This window comes from Cyprinus carpio, chromosome B4, assembly GCF_018340385.1.
Source record: "Cyprinus carpio isolate SPL01 chromosome B4, ASM1834038v1, whole genome shotgun sequence".
In the NCBI taxonomy this organism is placed as follows: domain Eukaryota; kingdom Metazoa; phylum Chordata; class Actinopteri; order Cypriniformes; family Cyprinidae; genus Cyprinus; species Cyprinus carpio.
Window position 1 is genome coordinate 22,337,044 of NC_056600.1, and position 21,750 is coordinate 22,358,793.

The 21,750-nt window shown below is 36.1% G+C and overlaps 1 protein-coding gene across 1 annotated transcript in view; it reads right to left on the reverse strand.

Annotated features, from left to right (window-relative positions):
* The window catches only part of LOC109079938 (NACHT, LRR and PYD domains-containing protein 3-like), an 86,229-nt gene that overhangs the window by 6,347 nt on the left and 58,132 nt on the right, over positions 1-21,750 (reverse strand). Inside the window, 1 exon segment of the mRNA XM_042722394.1 lies at positions 21,452-21,625. Within this exon segment, the coding sequence (XP_042578328.1) occupies positions 21,452-21,625 (174 nt within the window).

Consider the following 21,750-nt stretch of genomic DNA (forward strand, 5'->3'; position numbering starts at 1 on the left):
TGAAAACTCTCCCTTTTAAAGTACGAAAGACGCCTAGTGAAGGGGAGGCCTAGCCTCATAGTTTTGGCACACGCACTGAGGAAGTGCATCTGTTACAGGTAAGCTCACGCTGAGCTGCCAGACATGAAGAAGGCCCCATGACTCTGGATTTGGATGCTATAAAGGAGGTCTCCTTCAATGGGAAAAGCACGACGGGGGCTACTTCAGCATCTCCACCCAGTTCTGGGTACTACAGCTGATTGGGCCATTTCGTGCCCCCCTAACAGAACAGATTTACTTTCCTCTCTGATTTTGCAAAGCATCTAGAGGCAGAAGTTTCCTGAGGAAAAAGCATACTTGCTTACTGGGCCAGTGGAGTGTTCTCCACGCTGATCCACCTCCTCTGCCCCCTGGCCGACTGCACTCCAAATCATATTGACTTTAAAAGGGTGTGTAATCTCCACTGGTGGATTACCCCGCACTTTGACAGTAAAATCCACACCGGATTTAGGCGCTGGGGGACATGTACTGCCCGGATGGAGAGGTGTCAATCTGCCTACAGAAGCCAGCTGGTCTCTCTCGCCAGCCATTGCCAGCAGCAGCCGTGGAGCTCACGCTTCCCTTGGTAATTTATAGGCGCCTTACTTACTGTCAAGCTGTCCGGTCCTGGATGAGAACGTGGATGGTGGAGAATGTCTGGGGAGAAAGCACTTCGAGCGCTTAGGTGTGGCAGCACGAGCTCCAGACAGTTTATGTGCTACAACTTCCTCAGTTTCTGTCCATGTCCCGGAAGGCTGGTCTGCTGCTGCATTACCGCTCCCCTGTCTTTCTCCTGATCACTTGGCACAATAAGAACATTCCCCCACATACAGAGTCATATCAAGCCAAGGGGTCAAAGCATAACTTTGATAATAATACAGTGCCTATGCGCCATGCGCCCTGTGGAACCTCCGGCACTTTAGCCAGAGCTTTCGAAGCGCGTGATATGTAGGGAGCCCCTAGTTTGCACACTGTCGAGGCGGGTAGCCATCTGGCAGAGCTGCCCCTCTGAAAGCATTTCATCGGGGGGAGAGTGCCTCACTCTTTAAGACTGGGCAAGTAGAGAGCTGACTACAGTTCTTTTGTGAGCACTCCTCCTACAGATGTAAGTGCAATGCTTGCTTCGCCTAGCTCCATCATAGAGAAAAAGCCTTGCCGGTGAAGTTTGCAGTGGCGCCAAGTGGCAAGGTTTAGAGGGGAGAGGCGTTGTTGTTGTTCACTCTTCTCAGCTGTATATCTAATATTTCTTTCTTATTCTTTTGATATTTTCAGACCACTCACTGTTACCACTCAACCTAATCAACAGTAAACCCTAACTTTGTTCAACTGAGTCTTATGTGTTCTTACCAACACACCAGTGCAGATACAAATGCACCTATTCCAGCACAAATACAGTCCTTACCTAATTCTTCCAAACATAAACTGTAAATACACCTAAATGCTTTTTCTTCAGATGCAGATTCCAGAAATGTTTTCTTATGTTGGAATGAAAGATATGACATATGTATAGATGAAGTACAAAATGGATAAAAAGAGTTAAAACTGAACAAAAGCTGCTACTCAAGTTGTGTGTGAACATATATATTTGCTTCTTTTCCATTTTTGCATCTACTTGTACTTTTACTTTCAATACTTAAGTATGTTTAAGATTTAAAAAAAATATATGTTTTGTACTCTAAGTACAATAAATATCACATACTTTAAGACTTCTACTCAAGTAATAGTCTAAATGGTGACTTCAACTTCTACCAAAGTCATTTTCTGGTAACATATCTGTACTTTACTTGAGTATGACTTTCAGGTACTTTATACACCACTGATTTCTTGAGTATGACTTTCAGAGGCAAGTCCAACTCTGGCGTCCCCCGTTGTGCGTAGTGGTGTGATGACGATTTAAATAACAGATTTCCAAACTCCAAACATATAAGTATCCCCTTGAACTTGGTAAAAATATAATCTGTTTACAATCTTGACTGGAAAATGCTGTTTTCATAGTCAGTTTTTAATTTATTATTTGCTAATGTTGGTGAATATTTACATTAAAGTGCACCTCCTACTACACTAAAATTAATACGGGGGGCGGCTGGAAACTAAAGCGACCTCTCCTGGTTGGAGATAGTATTAACATCATAAACTGGAAAGCAATCTTTACGTGACTTATTTCAAAATGTATTAAAATTTATCATCTGAGACTAAAATGATCCAGCGGGCTGTAATAAAGACACTGTGGGCCATATACGGCAGTTTCGGGTTCTTATAAGCAAAAAAATAGATTGCATCAGCACCCCCCTTTGTCGGCTGTCAACGTCACTTTATCTGACACTTTTTTTCGATAAAGAATCAGCCAGGCCGATGATGGCCAGTCCGCCCCTGCTAATAAGTGAAAATGACCCATTTGTGTTTTATTTTTGTTATTGCTGAATAGTGTTGAACTTTTCTTCTCTTGCATCATATTCTTCATGCAATTTGTTTGACTCCAGTGCCCTCTACTATACAGAGGTGAATTTACATTTCCTTCAGCATGAGGTGTATTCATTTCACTTTTGGTGTGAAAGGGCTTTTACATTTGTAAAGAGAAGAATTTCTTCATATAAAAAAACAAGCAAGCGTTGTCCAGATTTAAAAAGTAACTTTTAAAAAGTAAAAAGTATTTTTAAACAGTAAGCATAACATTACTTTCCATAAAAAAAGTAATCAAGTAACATAAATAGTTCTTTTTTTATGGAGTAACGCAATATTGTAATGCAATAAAGGTAACTGCCCCCAACATATGGAATGCCAAGTCTGCCAAAATAAAAAATATATAAATACATAAATAATATACAAATAAATGTAAAAGAAAAAAATAATAATATATATATATAAATAAATATACATAGAAAAGCAAAAAAACGAAAAAGAAATAATTATTTATACATTTATTTCCTTATTTATGTATATATTTATTTTTTTCCCATATTTATTTATTTCTTCTTTTATTTATTTATACATTTATTCATTTATACATTTATTTATTTCTACATTTATTTATTTTTACATTTATTTATTTCTACATTTATGTTTTTCTACATTTATTTATTTCTTCATTTATTTCTTCCTACATTTCTTCCCAAGCGGAGGGTAATGAGGAGGGCGTGGTTTACCTCAGACATAGCAATCGAGCTCAGAGTGCTTAGAAGGCGATAGGTTGAGGCCACAGTGACACCCTGTGGCGAAATACAATAAGTATCACTGACGCTGATACGGTCTGTGACTGCGAGGTATATGGTTAAAATCTTACTGTGTGACATGGATATGCTCGCCTTTATTCCGGACATGGTCGCAACATCGTTTGGTCTGGATTTGTAAAATGTCCTGGGCTAACAAACATGAAACAGGGACTCTGAAACGGAAGCGCTTTATTTTTCAATTTTTCGGTCAAAACTCACGGAAAGGAAGCAGGGCACATAGGCTACAGTGAAGTCAACGCAAGCATATTGACCAATGCTTTTTGAAACGAGACCATTGCATTTGAATGTAGCCTAATTTCCAAAAAACAATACTGACAGCAACAGCCTTATTAAATGTATGAACGCCACGTTAATCCACATCGATAAATTCAGTTAGAGGATAAGACTGTAGCCTATAGGCAGTTAGCCTACCACTAAAATCCAACCAGATCTTCATCAGAGCCATCAATACAGAAGAGATCTTAATGCATTTACACAGCAATTAGCCTACAAGTGCATACAAATATTATGAAGTGTCTTAGGCCTACATTTTGAAGACATAAATATGACATGATGGAATCAATGAAGTGATAGCCTACGCTTAATATGAAACTAAAACAGACACCAGGTGGCAGAAAGTCACTGTCTTAATGAGTGAGTTCAATCCACTCGCTTGATACAATCAATCAAAAACAACTCGACGTGGTTGAAGCGATTTGTTTCCGATCATTTATATTTAGGCCTATGCGTTATCTAAATAATTATAATAGACTAATAATAATACACAATAATAATAATAATAATAATAAATAAATGACCAAATGCTCAAAAAGGTTGGCAGAGAGGGGTCATGTATCGGGAAACAACATAATTGTTGGATAGGCTATAAAGTTTCAGGAAATACGGCCATAGTGGGTTACTTAGAACAGATGCGCAGACTTGCGTGCAAAGATAATTATATATAGTACATACCATTCAGAAAATGGAAATAAATACGAATGCTATTAATATTTTGTTTTGAATTTAAGAAAAGTCGATTGAATATTTACAGGTTTTTGATCTTCATTATTATTTTCAGAATAGTAACGCCTTTGTAAACCAACCACAGTGATCAAAAATCTCTGATCTACGTAGGCTACTTCAAAAGATCAAATCAAATTATATATTGTAAAGTTCGTACAAATTTATGCAGCCCAAAAAACATAAATAAAAAAGCCTACATAACTTTTAATTTGTATTATTATTATTATTTACTATCATTTTTTCTTTCTTTTTATTACATTATTATTAGGCTATTGTTATCATCATCAGCAGCAGCTGGCAGACCATAATGGAATCTATTTAGCGAAAGGGAATGATTGTGGTGGGAGATTAGAGTTTGGTCAAACTATTGCAGTGACAAAGTGCATAAGGAATATGCCAGACGGGTTTCAACGGCATCAAATATGCAAACAAAACGCTACGCTGCTGGAGCGTCCAGACCTTAACTTAACTTCCGTAGACTCCAAATAGAATCAATAACAACAATCAAAGTCCCTCTAGAGTAGATATTTTTTTGATAACAAACAAAATATGTTTGCGGTGGGATCAGGCGGACTTAATGAATATGCACCATTCGTTTGCCAGCAGGAGATGTTTTGAAGCATAGACATAAAGCGCCGGGGAAATAGAGGTTTCCCCATTAACAAAGCTGTAAACAAAGCAGAGCTGGTAATGCTGGCTCATACGCGCGGGTGGGGCTGTTGCGGTATCAGGCATATAACATAAATTTTACTTGGGTTGGGGGGTCGGTGTGGGCTGCTACGCATGTTTATTTAACGGGTTCCTTTTGAAAATCGATCAGTTTTAAAATTGTGTCGGGTCTCCAAAAATAAATAAATGTATGGGAAACACATCCCGCAGCACAACCACCTGGAGCCCAACTTCAGTCTACTCATCACCTTGGCTTTAACTGCGCTTTGTAGATGGTACCACAGCCAGACCTCCGGATATAACACAGACCGAAGTGTAACTTAGGTCCAGGCTACTGATGAAACCGCCGGCCTATAACGGCTGGAAATAAAAGACGGCGCCGGCCCACAGAGATACTTCTATGTGCACTATTTTCCATCTGGTGAAAACCTTATCCCCTGGCTATCATGTCAGAATCTGCAATTCAAAATAAATGGCTCTGCCACTGCAAAGTAAATTCAGCAGCTTTTAGATATTGTTGTTGGTCCGACTTTTCGTCAAGAAAAACCGACGGAACTCAGCCTCGAAACTAACTGCTGTGGCTACTTCTTTCTCTTACTTTTCCAGCTGTAGCTGTTGGGTCCGTGGTATATTTTGGTCATTCCATTTTCTATCTTCAAATAAATACTCTAAAGATAAATGTTAAGAAACGGAAAACGAAAAATTTGGAAAAAGAAAACGGCTCTTTTGGATTTTCGTTTTTTTTTGTTTGTGGGTAAAACCAGTACGGAATTATGCTTTTAATATTTTGTTTGAATGTGCGGTGCTGATTGAAACGCCCCCCTTTCATCCCTTCTGTACCGCGTAAGCAAGCAACGCAATTCCAAGCTCAGTTCATTTTCACCAGGAGAGAGAAGCGCAGACAGCAGAGTTTATTAATCCTGCGAATTCTTTGCTAGGGGATGCTTGCAAGCTTTTATATATATATATATATATATATATATATATATATATATATATATATATATTAATTTCTGTTTGGTCCAAAAAAAAAAAAAAAAAATAATATATCTATATATTATATATATATTATAATTGAACTTTTATTGAAATGTTGTTGATATATTGTTGATCTACAGAAATTAATTTATTCAATGACAATTTGAATTTTAACTGTAGGATCTACAATGGCAATGAACTGTTCAATCAATTTTATCCTACTATTTTAATATCTCTTCCTAATTTAGACACACCTCATGAACAAATGTATTTCATTTGCTATAACAAACAACAGCAACTGAAGCTTTATATTGTCAGAAGGTGTAGGGTCCTGCTGCACTCCTTGTCTCGATCCGTACGGAGTCCCGATCCCACCGCTGCCATCCCGATAACCTTAAAGGATCTTTTTTCAGCTCTCCGTCAGTTTGGGGTCGGAAGAACAACCCTAAATCAGGGGGGGTGTGCCGGGGAGGGGGGGGGGGGGGCCGGCGAGCCTCTGGGGGGCCCGAATGCAGAATTTGAATTGTAAAGTTTAAAGAGCCCCCCCTTTCCACCATGCGTAGTCCACCTGGGCTTCAAGATTATTGACACAAATGTCACACTATAATGGTTCATTATTAATGAATACAGTGATGTTAGGTATTAATACAAAATAAATAAATAACAATCAATACTTAATCATAACTTAACTCTTTAACTTCTGAATACCAACGGGCACAAAACAGCAAATAAATATTTGGCCAAATTGAATAAATTATAGTATGCTGTGTACATCATATAGCAACAAAGGTTACAGCAAGCAATTACATGGCATTTTGGCTCCCTGTGCCGGTCATATTGTAAATAACATGTACTAAAATTGTTTATTTTGTTATTTGCCTACAGATATGTATTTTAACAGTGTTTATATTAACCCATCATTTTGTGCCATCATATTTTTTTAATATATAATTCAGAGAATTTATCTGAAGTTAATGTTAAAGGCTATTGCTGGCTTATGTTCTGGTAACAAACATCCACCAACAACAAACAACACAACAACAAAAAATATTACAGTATATTAATCACTTCTTTGTTACATTAGTTATTTGAATTACCAAAACCATGTTATTATGCAGTTTGGCCATGGCGACAAGAACAATGATTTGTGGTGTTATTGAATAACCCATTGGTAAATTATTTGTAAGGGAAACCTGAGAATAAAAAAATAAAAAACATTTCCACACGAATGTGGCCTGAAAGTGCTAAACGTGTCCCTCTGTTTTTTTACTAAATGATTAATAATTTATTGTAATATATATTACAAATGTAATAAGTTACTGCAAGTCTTCCTCCCTCACCTTCTAAATGGAGCGTCAATTGTGCCTTTGGGGATCCCATTTGAAAAAGTAGCCTAATTTTACAATATGTCCTTACAGTTGTTTGTAAGTCCAATATCCAAACATTCACCTGTGCATTATATCTGACACCCTAGAATTAACATTAACAGTTGGGTTTTACTGACTGTAGAGTCATTTCCTCTCAAATGCTACTCTGACGTTAGAAACAAGTGGTATAAACACATATCGCAATGTACCTTTTAGAGACTGTCCCTAAATGTGAGACTCTCGAACGTACAATCGCAAGCCACCTTTTAAGTCCTTTTCTTCCTTTCTCTTTCTCCGCACCGGCCCCAAGGGATTTAATCCTTTTTGTGCACGATGCGTTTATCATTTACTACAGTGACCGCCAAAACTCGATTGCGTGCCGGCGCGAATTGTCAATGCACAAAAAACTCGAGGTGTCTATGGGCAATTGTGCCTGACACACATACAAAAAAAAACACACTATGCATACCAATCATCAGATTGATTGGGTAAAAATGAGTTTTTTTTTTTTTTTTTTTTTATTTTTTTGTCTTGAATTTATTCATTTATTATTATTCTTATATTCGTTCTTATTCATACTCATTCATTTTCATTTAGATCACTTGTTTAAGTTATTTTACGTGTAAACAAAAACAAAAACAAAAACAAACCAAGTCTTGGGGGGCCCCCTGGTGGACGAGGGGCCCCAACATCCTCGGCGTATAATCGCTTATTCCTCGGGCCGGCCGGCCCTGCCCTAAACTACATTAAAACCTGACACAACTCCCCCCCCAAACACAGGCTTGCTTTCCCTGCTGCCATCTCGGGTCTACAGTAACTGTCGTTTCGGAAACGTCAGAAATGAACCAGTTCTCCATGCATTCGAGACGCCAAAAACCATGTCTAGCTGGACATGTGCCTATTTTTAAAATAGCCCCATTTAAATAGAATAACACTAATAATAATAATATTTGTATATTTAGGGCCTATAGTACTTCAAAATTAAGACCAAACCCGAGGTGCAGTGTTTCCCCACGGAACTGAACTCTATTATCTGTTATTATTTACACACCATCACTATTTCAAAAGGTCATCTACAAGAATTCTGTGGAATTCAGTCATAATTCTAAGTAGCCTATAGCCTATAATTCAAACATTTTAAGTATACTATTGTATGGTAAAACTTATTTTAATATACAGTTGTATTATAAATGTGGGTTTGGATTTTTCCTCCCATTTTAATTTTTTTTATGAATGCCTAGAATAATCATTAAGTAGTGCAAAAAATTATTAGTAGTCTAGGCCTATATTTTTCTTCCGCTTCGTTGTAGATCACCGAGCTACAGTAAATTGCAATTGGTGTTTTATGAATTAAGTTGTCAAGTCGTGCTTTGGGTCAATAATATGTAGCATCCGGAAAAATATAAATATTATTTTTTTATTTTATTAGTATTTATTTAATTAATTTTATTCTTTTGATTATGATTATATTATTATTTTATCTTGCAAGCAACCACTACAAAGAATCCGCAGGATAATAAACTCTCTGCTGGTCTGCCGCTTCTCTCCTGGTGAAAATGAACTGCTGAGCTTGCGGTTGCTGCTTGTCGGTGCGTACAGAAGTGGGAAAGGGGCGTTTCAGCGCCGCCCACACATTCAAACAATATTAAAACATAATCTAATTTTTTATCCCCACAAACAAAATACGTACAATCCAGCTACATTTTTCTTTTTCCGTTTTCTTAAACAAAACTAAAAAACGAAAAAAATAACAAACCGTTTTCTTTCTTATTTATCTTTATTTATTTATTTTAAATTAAGAAATCGAATGACCAAAATATACACGGACCCAACAGCTACAGCGGAAAGTAAAGAAAGAGAAGAGCGACAGCAGTTGATTTTCGGGGCTGAGCTCGTCGGTTTGTCTTGACAAAGTCGGACCAACAACAATATCTAAAAGCTTGCTGAATTTGCTGCAGTGGCAGGCACGCAAATTTATTTTGAATTGCCAGATTCTGAAATGATAGCCAGGGACTAAGGTTTCACGGATGAAATAGTGCACCTATAAATGTCTCTGTGGACGGCGACGTCTTTTATTTCAACCCGTATATTCGCAGTAGGCTATCACTGCAATAGTTTGACCAACTCCCCACCCACCATCATTCCCTTTAAATAGATTCCATTATGGTTTGCCAGCTGCTGATGAATGATGATAACAATAGCCTAATAATAATAATAATAAAAAGAAAGAAAGAATGATAATAATAATAATAAGTTATGTAGACTATTTTTTGTTATGTTTTTGGGCTACATAAATTTGTACAAACTTTTACAATATATAATTTGATTTGATCTTTGAAGTAGCCTATTAGATAGAGATTTTTTGATCACTGTGGTTGGTTTACAAAGACGTTACTATTCTGAAAATAATAACGGATAAAACCTGTAATATTCAATCGACTTTTCTTAATTCAAAACAAAATATTAATGCATTCGTTCTTTATTTCCATTTCTGAAATTTTTGCTATATGTCACGCAGGTTTGCGCATTAAACCCATGCCCCGAAAAATATAGACTATCAACAATTATGTTGTTTCCCCGAACATGACCCCTCTCTGCCAACTTTTGAGCATTTGGTCATTTATTTATTATTATTATTATTATTATATTATTATATTATTATTAGTCTATTATAATTATTTAGATAACGCATAAGCCTAATATAAAATGATCAGAAAACAAATCGCTTCACACTTCGAGTTGTTTTTGATTCGGTGTATCAAACATAGTGGATTGAACTCACTCATTAAGACAGTGACTTTCTGCCACCTGGTGTCTGTTTTAGTTTCATATTAAACGTAGGCTATCACTTCATTGATTCCATCATGTCATATTTATGTCTTCAAAATGTAGGCCTAAGACACTTCATAATATTGTATGCACTTGTAGGCTAATTGCTGTGTAAAATGCATTAAGATCTCTTCTGTATTGATGGCTCTGATGAAGATCTGGTTGGATTTTAGTGGTAGGCTAACTGCCCTATAGGCTACAGTCTTATCCTCTAACTGAATTTATTGATGGGATTAACGGACGTTCATACATTTAATAAGGCTGTTTGCTGTCATATTGTGTTTTTGGAAATTAGGCTACATTCAAATGCAATGGTCTCGTGTTCAAAAGCATTGGTCAATATGCTTGCGTTGACTTCACTGTAGCCTATGTGCTCCTGCTTCCTTTCCGTGAGTTTTGACCGAAAAATGGAAAAAATAAGCGCTTCCGTTTCAGAGTCCCTGTTTCATGTTGTTAGCCCAGGACATTTTACAAATCCAGACCAAACGATGTTTTTACGGCCATGTCCGAATAAAGACGAGCATATCCATGTCACACAGTAAGATTTTAACCATATACCTCGCAGTCACAGACCGTATCAACGTCAGTGATACTTATTGTATTTCACCACAGGGTGTCACTGTGGCCTCAACCCTTCGCCTTCGCTTACTCTGAGCTCGATTGATATGTCTGAGGTAAACCACGCCCTCCTCATTACCCTACGCAGGAAAAATGTAGGAAGAAATAAATGAAGAAAATAAATAAATGTAGAAAAACATAAATGTAGAAATAAATAAATGTAAAAATAAATAAATGTAGAAATAAATAAATGTATAAATGAATAAATGTATAAATAAATAAAGAAGAAATAAATAAATAGGGAAAAAAATAAATATATACATAAATAAGGAAATAAATGTATAAATAATTATTTCTTTTCGTTTTTTTTTTTTTTCTACTTATATTTATTTATATATTATATTATTATTTTTTTTCTTTTTTACATTTATTTGTATACTTTATTTATGTATTTATTTATTTTTTATTTCGGCAGAACTTGGCATTCCATAATTTAAACGTCATTACATATATATAGGCCTATATATATATATATATATATATATATGAATAATTTAATTATAATTATATATTATATATATTAAATAATAAAATAATATATATAATATATATATATATATATATATATATATATATATATATATATATAATAATATATATATATATATATAATATATATATATATATATATAGATATATATATATATATATATATTATTTAATTATATATTATTTTATAAATCTGTAACCAAGATGGCGGGGCGAACACATCGCGAGGCTCAGCGTCTTACCAGATTTCGGATAATAGTTTTAATTTACCTGGTTATTTCATTCGTGTTCACGCGATTCAGTTATGCGAACTACAGCTATAGTAAACAGTCACTTTTGGACATCAACAAATGGTGTTCCAACGTAGTTTTAGACCATCCTTTCGACTTCAGCGAACTCCCGCCAGAGCTACTGAGATCACCGCGGACAAGGGGATCACTCGCACCGACCGGAAGTGCTCGCGTCGGTGTTGAGACCGTAAACAAAGACGGGGAAATCGTGGAGGGCTGCATGCTAAGCTAAGGCTAAACCCACATCGACCAGCTCTGCCCAGCTTCTTCCTTACCAATGTACGGTCTCTGATGAACAAGATGGATGAACTAAAGATCTGGACCCTCACACAGAAATGGCTTATTGACTGTAATGTTATGTTCTTCACTGAAACATGGCTCTGCAACGGTGTCCCAAACAGCGTGGTGCATATGGATGGACGCTCTTTCTTCAGGGCTGACAGAGTAGCAGCAACCTCTGGTAAAAACAAGGGTGGTGTGAGTATTCATTTATTTAAACAAATCATGGTGCACAGACTCTGTCATTTGTTGATACCTACTGCTCTGCTGATCTGGAGTTCCTGATAATCAAGTGCAGGCCATTCTATCTACCATGTGAGTTTACTTGCATTGTTTGCTGCTGCAGTTTATGTACCTCCGGACGCTATATGCTAAACGTTGGCTATGAAAGAACTTTGTGCTGCTATTAGCAAATTACAAAAACCTGCACACGGATGAGCCTTTATTGTTCCTGGGGACTTCAATCACTGCACTTTAAGATCTGTTCTCCCTAAAATTTCACCAAAATGTCTCCTGCACTACAAGGGGACATAAAACATTGGACCACGTTTATACTAATGTGACTGATGCCTACAAAGTCACACCCCTCCCCCACCTGGGTCAGTCTGACCACCTCTCTTTGTTCCTGCTCCCCAAGTATACCCTGGTCATCAAATGTGTGAAAGCTACAATAAGGACTGTTAAAATCTGGCTGGAAGGTGCTGACTCCACTCTTCAACATCAATTCCAGCACACAGACTGGAGTGAGTTTGCTGCCCAGGCCACCACAGACTCTCAAATTAACATTGACACTTACACCAACTCTGTCTTGGAGCACATCAACAGATGTGTGGGCAGAGTGACCACACACACAAAAATTTTTTTTTCCCCAATCAGAAGCCCTGGATGAACAGAGAGGTTCGCCTCCTGCTCAAAGCAAGAGATGCAGAGCCTCAGGTCTGGAGACCGGGAGGCTTACAGCTCAGCCAGATCCAACCTGAGGAAGGGTATCTGCCAGGCCAAACTCGCGCATAAACAGAGGATTGAAGAACACTTCAATTCTTCAGACCCCCGGTGTATGTGGCAAGGCATACAATCTATCACAGATTACAAACCACCTAACACTGTGCCCCCCTCCAGCTCTGCCTCCCTCCCTGACGAGCTCAATCACTTGTAGCGTGAACCAGACAAATCAAAGATTCGATCGGGAGCCTGGTTGAAACATGAGCCGAATTCCACAGAAAGGCAGGATGTTGTAAATCAACTCCTAGCACCACAGTCTGATAACCAACTCTTTCACAGAACAGCTTTCAACATTAACACCATTAGAACAATTATTGACAATTTCAATTCGAAGAAAAGATTGTCTAATTTGGGGCAAGTAATCGAAGAGATGGACAGTCTGACCCTCACATGTAAAGCCATGAGAGTAAACAAGATCGTTGGATTGACTTCCCCCCTACCTAGCAAAACCAGACTGAAATTCCTAAGGAGACCTGTTAACCCCTCTGGTCTCCACAGGACATATCCTTACTCCCCAGAATGGCACAGAGAATGCCTTCCAATGCATATATGCACCAAAATGAACTCAAAAAAGACTTCTAAATGGATATCAGTCCATTGCTTAACTCCATATCATTTATGTAACCGACATTTGATTTTAATGTTTCTAATCACTTATTGTGTATGTCTTTTTAAATAACTCTTGAATAGCTTAAGGGATCATATTCATGTTTAGTATGTGTGTGTTCGAATATTCTTGCTTGAAACGTTTCTGACCATCAGTTATTTTTCAAATGTATCATATTCTTGTTATAGGAACCATGTCCAAATTATACCCTGCAAGAGCGGGAAAATTCGGACCACGAGCTTGATAAGATAAAATATGATTTATGAATGGGTGGGACAAACATCGGAACACCCTGAGAAAAGACAATATCTAATTGGTCAAGACAACATTTGAGGTGTGGCCAAAAGGCCAGTTTAAATACTCAGGACACCATCAAATTTTGCTTTTAGCGTTTAGCTTTCGTTTAGCTTTTGCTATCAGTCATGCCGGCTTTTAGCTTTTGCTTTTAGCTTTAGCTTTTAGTCATGCTTTGTCATCACTTTTAGCATTCTTTGAGCATGGTTCCAGCGTGCTTCGGCCTGCACGCCTGCTGCTACTTAGCCACAATGAGAAGAAACACCACCTAGTCTCGTCAAGCTTTAATTCTAATCTTTTACTTTAGTTTCTTTTCTTTTCCGTTAGAGAGTTTCGTTTTCTGAGTTAAGTTTTGTAACGCCGTGTCTCCGAGTCTGACCTCGCGTGCCCGTCTGAAACTTCAACCAGCCCACAACTCCGCATCGTCAGCCAACGCCCAACCACGGGCTTCCCAAGACGTCACTTCAACGACTACTGAATTTCCAGCCAATCAGCAACCTCGGGAAACCGCCTTTTCAGCGACAACAAAGGGAACCCCGTTACACAGGCATCACAAGTAACGTACCTCCAGACTCTGATCTGTACTGGTGTTATCTAATATAATTTTAACCTAATTGATGAACTCAATGCGAGGGTTAATTAAGTGATTAATGGTTGTTCATGTCTATGCAATTTCATGTATTGCTGTAAACTTGGGATTTCACATTTTCATTCTCTTAAACTCATTCTTTCCTAACTTTCTATCTTCCTGCAACTTGTGTGAATGTGTGAGTGCGTGTGCTTATGTGTTAGATTAGTTTATATGTCTTAGATTTATCTAATAAAGCCTTATTCATATTGAAAAGAGGAGTATCTTGTGTTTTGTGCTCACAAGTTAATGTCTTAAACTGCCGATCTTGTTACTGTGCTTATTAATAGTGTTTTCACTATACCTTGGGATATTAATATCCAGCGCAGATTTGATGTTATATGGCTCGTTCAGTGAATCGCTGGCCGTTTCAGTGATCAGCCGTGAAACAGTGATTCTGTTCAAATTCCCTTTAAAATCTTAAATGATTCCCTTTGAGCTAAATTGACCTGTTTCCCTTACAACTTTTTTGCTCGTTTTGATAAAAATAATAAGGAGATCTCACTCAAAGCTGAGTATCAACCCAGTGAACTGCCTCTCACACTCTCCACATCAGATGTTTACTCTACTCTGTATAAGGTGAATGCACAGAAGGCAGCTGGTCCTGATGGAATACCTGGTCGTGTGCTTAAAGCCTGTGTGGAGCAACTGGCTGAGGTCTTCACGGACATTTTCAATCTGTCCCTGGCCCAAACAACTGTCCCCACTATCTTCAAAACCTCCACCATCGTACCAGTACCGAAACACTCCACTGCCTAACGACTTCCGTCCTGTTGCACTCACCCCCATCATTGCCAAGTGCTTTGAGAGATACAAGTTCATTTAGGCTATTTAACATGCACTGTGACATTTTCACCCATTTCAACTTATAAACTCCTTGAGATTTTAAAGTCAGTTTAATAGTATTGAGATTCAAGTTGAATCTAGTATAAAAAAAGCTTTAAATTGCTTAAATTATTTCTATGCATTAAAGTAGCCTAACTTAATGTTATCATGACTTTTCATCATATAATTTTTTACAGTGTGATAACGAGCTGTATTCGATTTCCATTTCGGAAACCAAGCACCCACTTTTTTCTTTTTTAAATCTATTATTCGCTCGCATATCTTCTACAAATGAGGTTTTGTTTTTTGTTTTTCTTGAGGAAGGTGCCACTGTCAGGGGAGTCAAAAGATAATTACATCATCGTTAGGGTTGCCAATTTAATTCAGAAATGGAAAATAAGGGCTAATTGTGATTCTTTCACTTTTATTCTTTAATAAAATAGTGTTTATTCTTGTAGAAAATAAATGTTTATTCTTTAAGAAAATAAGGGACAGAATAAGGGAAGATCCAAATATTTGTAATGTACAATAATGTAGGCCTATATCTGCCTGCAGTTAAAAAGTTATCAGAAATAATCATATTTGTTTTGCTTCACCCATTTATTTACAATTATTAAAAAAAAAAAATAAAAAAAATAATGTCATACAAAAAATGCAATTGGCCTGAGTACATTTTGCCATTATAGAATTGTGACTTTACAAGGTTAGTAATTATGCTTCTGGTGTTTGGATTTGTACTTCAATATAATGGGGTCCAAGTTTAAGAATCACCTACAGTAGTTTTTTGTTTTTTTTACTCTCTATTTAACAGCATTAACTTAGAATGAAATACGTCTTCCTTCAGGTAGACTGAATGTTTTCCTGCCTTGCTAAATGTAGGGCTCATGATCAATAAGTTGCATTCGCCCAAACTGATTTTGTAAAATCAAAACTTGCTGAAGGTGAACCTGGGTGCAGTTAGCGTGAGTTGAGCTCGCTGTGAAGCGGAAGCAGCTTGGCAAAGGATTCCGCTTGGTCTTAAAGCCCTCCTCAAATGCCTACGTTCACAAATAACAATGATTTCCACAAAAAGAATGATTAATTATCAATTGAGAATTTGTTATGATTATGGTCTGGTGAAAATAATAATATGGGCTGCGAGAAAATAATGAATAAAAAGAGTATGGCTGCTGTGAGTGCAGGCAGCATAATTCAACCCAGTAACATGACAATACACAGCCCTCGCAGCCTAAAAACAGACCAAATTCAGTTCAGCTGGAGGGGGTTGGTTTTTTTGGGGGTGTAGTTCTGTATAGCTTGTGGGGGTTGAAATAAAGGTGTAAATGCATCGTTTGGTTTGGCTTTTGTCATTTTTGCAACTGCATACAGAGTATTACATACATTACAATATAATATGTTTTTTTTCCTCAGGACAGATGAGGCACCTCTGAGAGAGCGACAAAGAAACTGGCAAAAGAGACACACATCTTCCAAAGAGACAAAAACATTTGTTCTTAATGTATTTGTTTAACTTTAACAGCGATGTCTAGAGGGTATTTAATAGGTTTGTCCCCCACGTAAGATTTTTCTAGTTACTAGTAGCCTAGTCGTTCATTTAAGTCATTATTCAACTAATCACGTTTATATTAAATTAACATCTATAATCCATAATGAGCCTTAATATATTCCACGCTCAAAGCACACAAAGCAGAGGCCACAAATCACAGGCAGAAGTAGCCTAATAATTGTGAAAAAGGAGATATTTTGATTATTTAACAAAATAAACAAATGTTTTCTTGTCGGCTGCAAGATGAAATTCACAATACTGACTCTCATCTCCACAGGATGCACATAATCAGGTATTTGCTTTCGTTTAGAATTGGCTCGTTTAAAGGCCCCGATATACTTCAAACAAAGTTTGTTTTCGTTCTTCGTTTCAGGGCAAATAGAAGTTCGAAAAGGCTGAGCGACGGTATACTGTTAACAAACTTTCTAACACCCCTGCTGCTGGAGGTGGGGTGTAGATTAATATAAACATGTGTCACGACGCTCACATGTATAACTTAAACAAAATAACGATGAAATTAAGAAGTGTAGGCAATCTAGGTGTGAGATGGGCCCCAATGGCCAGAATATTATAGACAAAAGAATAATGATTGGCATCAGTTCAGAGTCAAGTATCATGTTTGCAATACAAAAGAACCATTCCATAATCAGTCCTTTTTATGGGATGTGTGAATGTCTATAGTCTGAAAACTTTAGCATGATGTGGGAAAAAAAATTGGAATCAGTTTGTTACTTTATTTTTTTTTAGTGTTCATTTATTTTATTAAACTGGATAAATTGTTTTGATAAAAACAAAGGTTTATTATTGTATATTCATTTGGAATTTCATTTACTGTATACCCTTTAAATTCACTTATTGAAAGAACAACACCAGCAGTATGGTGTAACATTTATTTGAAACATGTATTTGGTACTTGCTAACTTATATCTTTACTCTTTCCTTTCATTCTTTTCATTGCTTTGGAAAACTTGTCTCGGATGTTTCTCTGCGTTGCTTTTTGCATAACTCCGGGTCATCGACACCAAGTTTCATTGCAATTTCTTTCTAGGAATGAAATACTGTCTCTACATCTTTAAAGTCTCTCCGCGAGGGATCGTACAGGTGCGGATATATTTGTGCAGCTCAGCTATTCGCTACTCCAGTGTATTCAGGAGATGTTGCTCTCTTGAATGACCTCCGCAGAATGAGAAACAAACAGAGAAAAAAAAAATTGGGTGTCAAAGAAGGTGGAGTTTAAGAACACACCCACCGATTGTGTAACCTTCACGGACCAATGTAATCTCAATGGTGTTTAGGAGCCAAAGCGAACTCCCCCAGAAAGTTCACTTTGGTGAGCCGTTTCGACCTGCCAAAACGAACTTAAAACAAACTGATTTTGTTCGAAATGACGTCATATCAGTTTGTTCTTCGATTTCATTTGAAGTATACCGGGGCCTTAAAAGTAGACATTTCAAGCTTTCTGTAGATATATTTCTCATGTATGTGAGGCACCCTAATTTTAAGTTATTTCAAAATCAAATGATGGAGAGGGCGCCTCCGTCTTGCATTTGCATTAATAATTTTTGCACAAAACCTTGAATATGAATAATAATAATAGAACACATTTCTTTTCGGTTACAGTACGGGATACGCATTAAAAAATAATCTTCACAAGTCTACAACCGAGACAGATGCAGTTACAGCCTGTAAATTGAAGGCTATTTGACGTTTTAAAATGATCTAACGGCTGATGTCTCTCAAAATCGTTCATCATTAGTTGTTCTTGATCAAGATTAAACGGATGCATGACTCTTATAAACTTGTTTTAATAAATCTCTTTTGCATTAAATAATAAAGATATAAAGCAGGTTAAGTTAAATATTATAGTACAAATAATTATAAAATGCTATAGACTATGAATAAGATGAAAGTTTCACATTTTGCATGTGCATTACAAAGTAAATCATTTTTTTTTTACATGCAATTATCCAAAATAAAACCAAACAAGATTTGTAATGAAGATAAAATATGTAGACAAATTTAAATGCCTCGATTTAAATGTGGCTGCATTTAAAATTGTATGAAAGCAAGTAAAGAAGGCTCCCTTTAAAATCACTGAAGTTGTCAGTTAATGAAGCTCTTTTTTACATTGTGTGCATTTTGTTGATTATAATGAGAGAACTTGAGTTTAAACATGAGGACGTTTTATTAATCCGTCCATTCTTTAGAGTTTCAAGGATTTAGCTAAATCGTGCAGGTTTAATTTATTTGTTTCTTGTTTTATATTAGGTCTAAATAATGGGAGCGAAATTATACAGTGCCTCACGTTTTACTAAAATAAAGGAAATAATTTATAAAACATGCAACAATTTCTTAATCACTGTACAGACAGATGTCTTTTTTCCCAAGAAGTTATCTGTCAAAATATAGGACAGGTAACGAATAACAAAGTATGTGTGTGACAAAAATGCATGCTGTTTTATTAAAGGAATTAAATAATATAAATTAAAATAAATTAAAAATGTATTTGTGACAAATATAGGCCTAATATGTGAGAATATTGACATTTTGCATATAAATCCATGTAGCCTAGCTCACTAAAATAGGCTACCACTTTTAATGCTCAGATGCAAAGTAAACCACCATTTCTTTAGGATAATATAACACATAATTCATATTATATACATAATACTGCACACCTATTAAATGTTTCAAATCTAAAATATGGTGTAATACTGTGTAGCTTAGAGAAAATATAAGGACAGGCTCATAGGCTTGACATTTATCCTGCTTGAATTCATTCTATGAAACGCACATAACTTCATAAGTACTAAACTTTCATCTGTGAATATTCAATATTTTAACTACAGTGTTTTTCTTTCATTTTCCCCGACTGCAGCGTCAAATGTAACACATTGGCTAGGCAAAGCTGAAGGCTATTTGCGAAAATGTGCTCTGATGCACTTGTTTGATGACTCAGCGGTCAAAAGCTGCAAATGCACTTCACAGACGTGGTGGCGGCGGCGGCACTCGCGGCGGCAAAAAGCTCATTTTGGTTGGCCACCTACTGTAGTATGTAAACTCTGATATAAATGTTATTTAAATTGGTAACTTCGCCACAATAAAGAAGGAACTCCTCAAAGAGACACATTACAGCATAAATGGTCAAGGATTTGTATTGCAGGTTTTCTGGGATCCCCATATTAAGGTAAGAACGAACTTAAAAAAACCAACATCTGTTATAAGAGGAGTTGGATGGCTGACTATACTACTATACCATATTACTACTACAGCTAATACTACCGGCAGTGTTGGCTTGGAATGTCAATCTGAATGGTTTTGCACAATGATAAATAATTCACTACATAATTCTTTTTAAACACTGCCTATGCAAATAGCAAGCTTTAATGGCAATTTTTAAATTCATTTATTTAATGTCATTAAAATTTCAGTTACCAACCCAAGCATGCACAGAGTAAACAACAACAACAATGAAAAAAAATCACCTTTAAATTATTTCTTTCTATATAATGTAATAAATATGTTCAAAAGAAATATACATGTTAAGAAGCATTCTATGCTATTTGTCAATTAAAGCAGCATGACAGTTGAAAACAGAGCAAAGGCATTTAAAATCCAACAAACAGAGGCAGATTAAATCTAATGGGAAAAAATAAAGTTAAATTTAGACATTATCAAAGACTACTTTTTGTCAAAGATTAAATTATTTTATTGTTTGTTTATTTATTTATTTATTTATTTATTTTGTTTTTGAACAAACTGGCCAGAAAGCTTGGCAAAAATGCTAATATTGCTTCACACCTGTAGGTTTTCTTTTATGGAACACAAAATGAGAGAATAATCGGTTTTAGTCATCATTCATTTATTATATAGAAAAAAGATGAAATAATAATAAATAGTTTGTGTTCAACTGAATTTTTTGTTTGACTGAAGAGAAATCATACACTTTTGGTACAAAATAAAATGTGGATGTTACAAGTTTCACTCTTGAGCAAACTATTTCTTTTAAATTGTAACTTGGAGACTAGTTAGATTAGTTATATTATTATTGGGTTTTTGCCCTTAAATTACTTTAAAATAATCAAAAGATGGTTGCCTTTTTAACAATCAGTTTTAATAATGTTGCTCATCAGATATGAATACAAGCAGTAAGAACTATTACAGTTGAAACTGAAGTCTTTTGTTTCATCAGATTTTTTTTATTTTTGATTATTTATTGAAAAAAAAAGTTTATTTTTGTCTTCGTCTCTTTTTATGTGTTGTACCACTTAAAGTCAACTGATGTAAAAACCTGATGTGAAATATGTCCCTGCATTATGCTTTAATAACAGCCTCAATGTACAGCTGCTTTACATTGTGAAGGAATTAAACATTAGTCTTGTGTAGTCCGATCCTTAACTAAACAATATCTGCAGCTGGATGCATTAACAGCTTAGATTAGTCTTCTAAGTCAAGTCATCTTTTTTTCTTTTTTTTTAAGAAGAGTCATAAAATTTTAAGTAAGAATAAAACATTTTTTTTTTAAAAAAAACAATTATTTCTGTTCTTTATTTTGATGCATTGCATCATCAGATATTCATACAACAAAATATTCTGGGGGCCATGGAAAATTTAGTGAAAATGATCAAAAGCACTGGTGGTGACTGGCAACTTTTTTTCATAAATGCTGGGGAAATATTTAATAAGATTTTAAGCTAATTGCATTATTAGTTATGAGATGCTAATTATGCTAATTAAAACACATATTCATACATTGAATAAGTATACAATAAAGTCAGACCTCAGTGTGTTCAGTTGTGATTGTGAACTCTTCAGTCCAGCAGCAAGCAGCGTCACTCCTGAATCCTGCAGGTCATTGTTACTCAGGTCTAGCTCCCTCAGATGGGAGTCTGATGATTGTAGAATTGAAGACAAACTTTCACAACACTGACCAGTCAATCTACAACCTGCCAATCTGAACAAAACAAAAAGGGTTCAATAATTAAAACATGCCAAACATGACAAGACTCAAATTAACAGGCATTAACAAAATTTACACACACTATCAATAAGCCACCAAATAATATAATTTCTGTATAT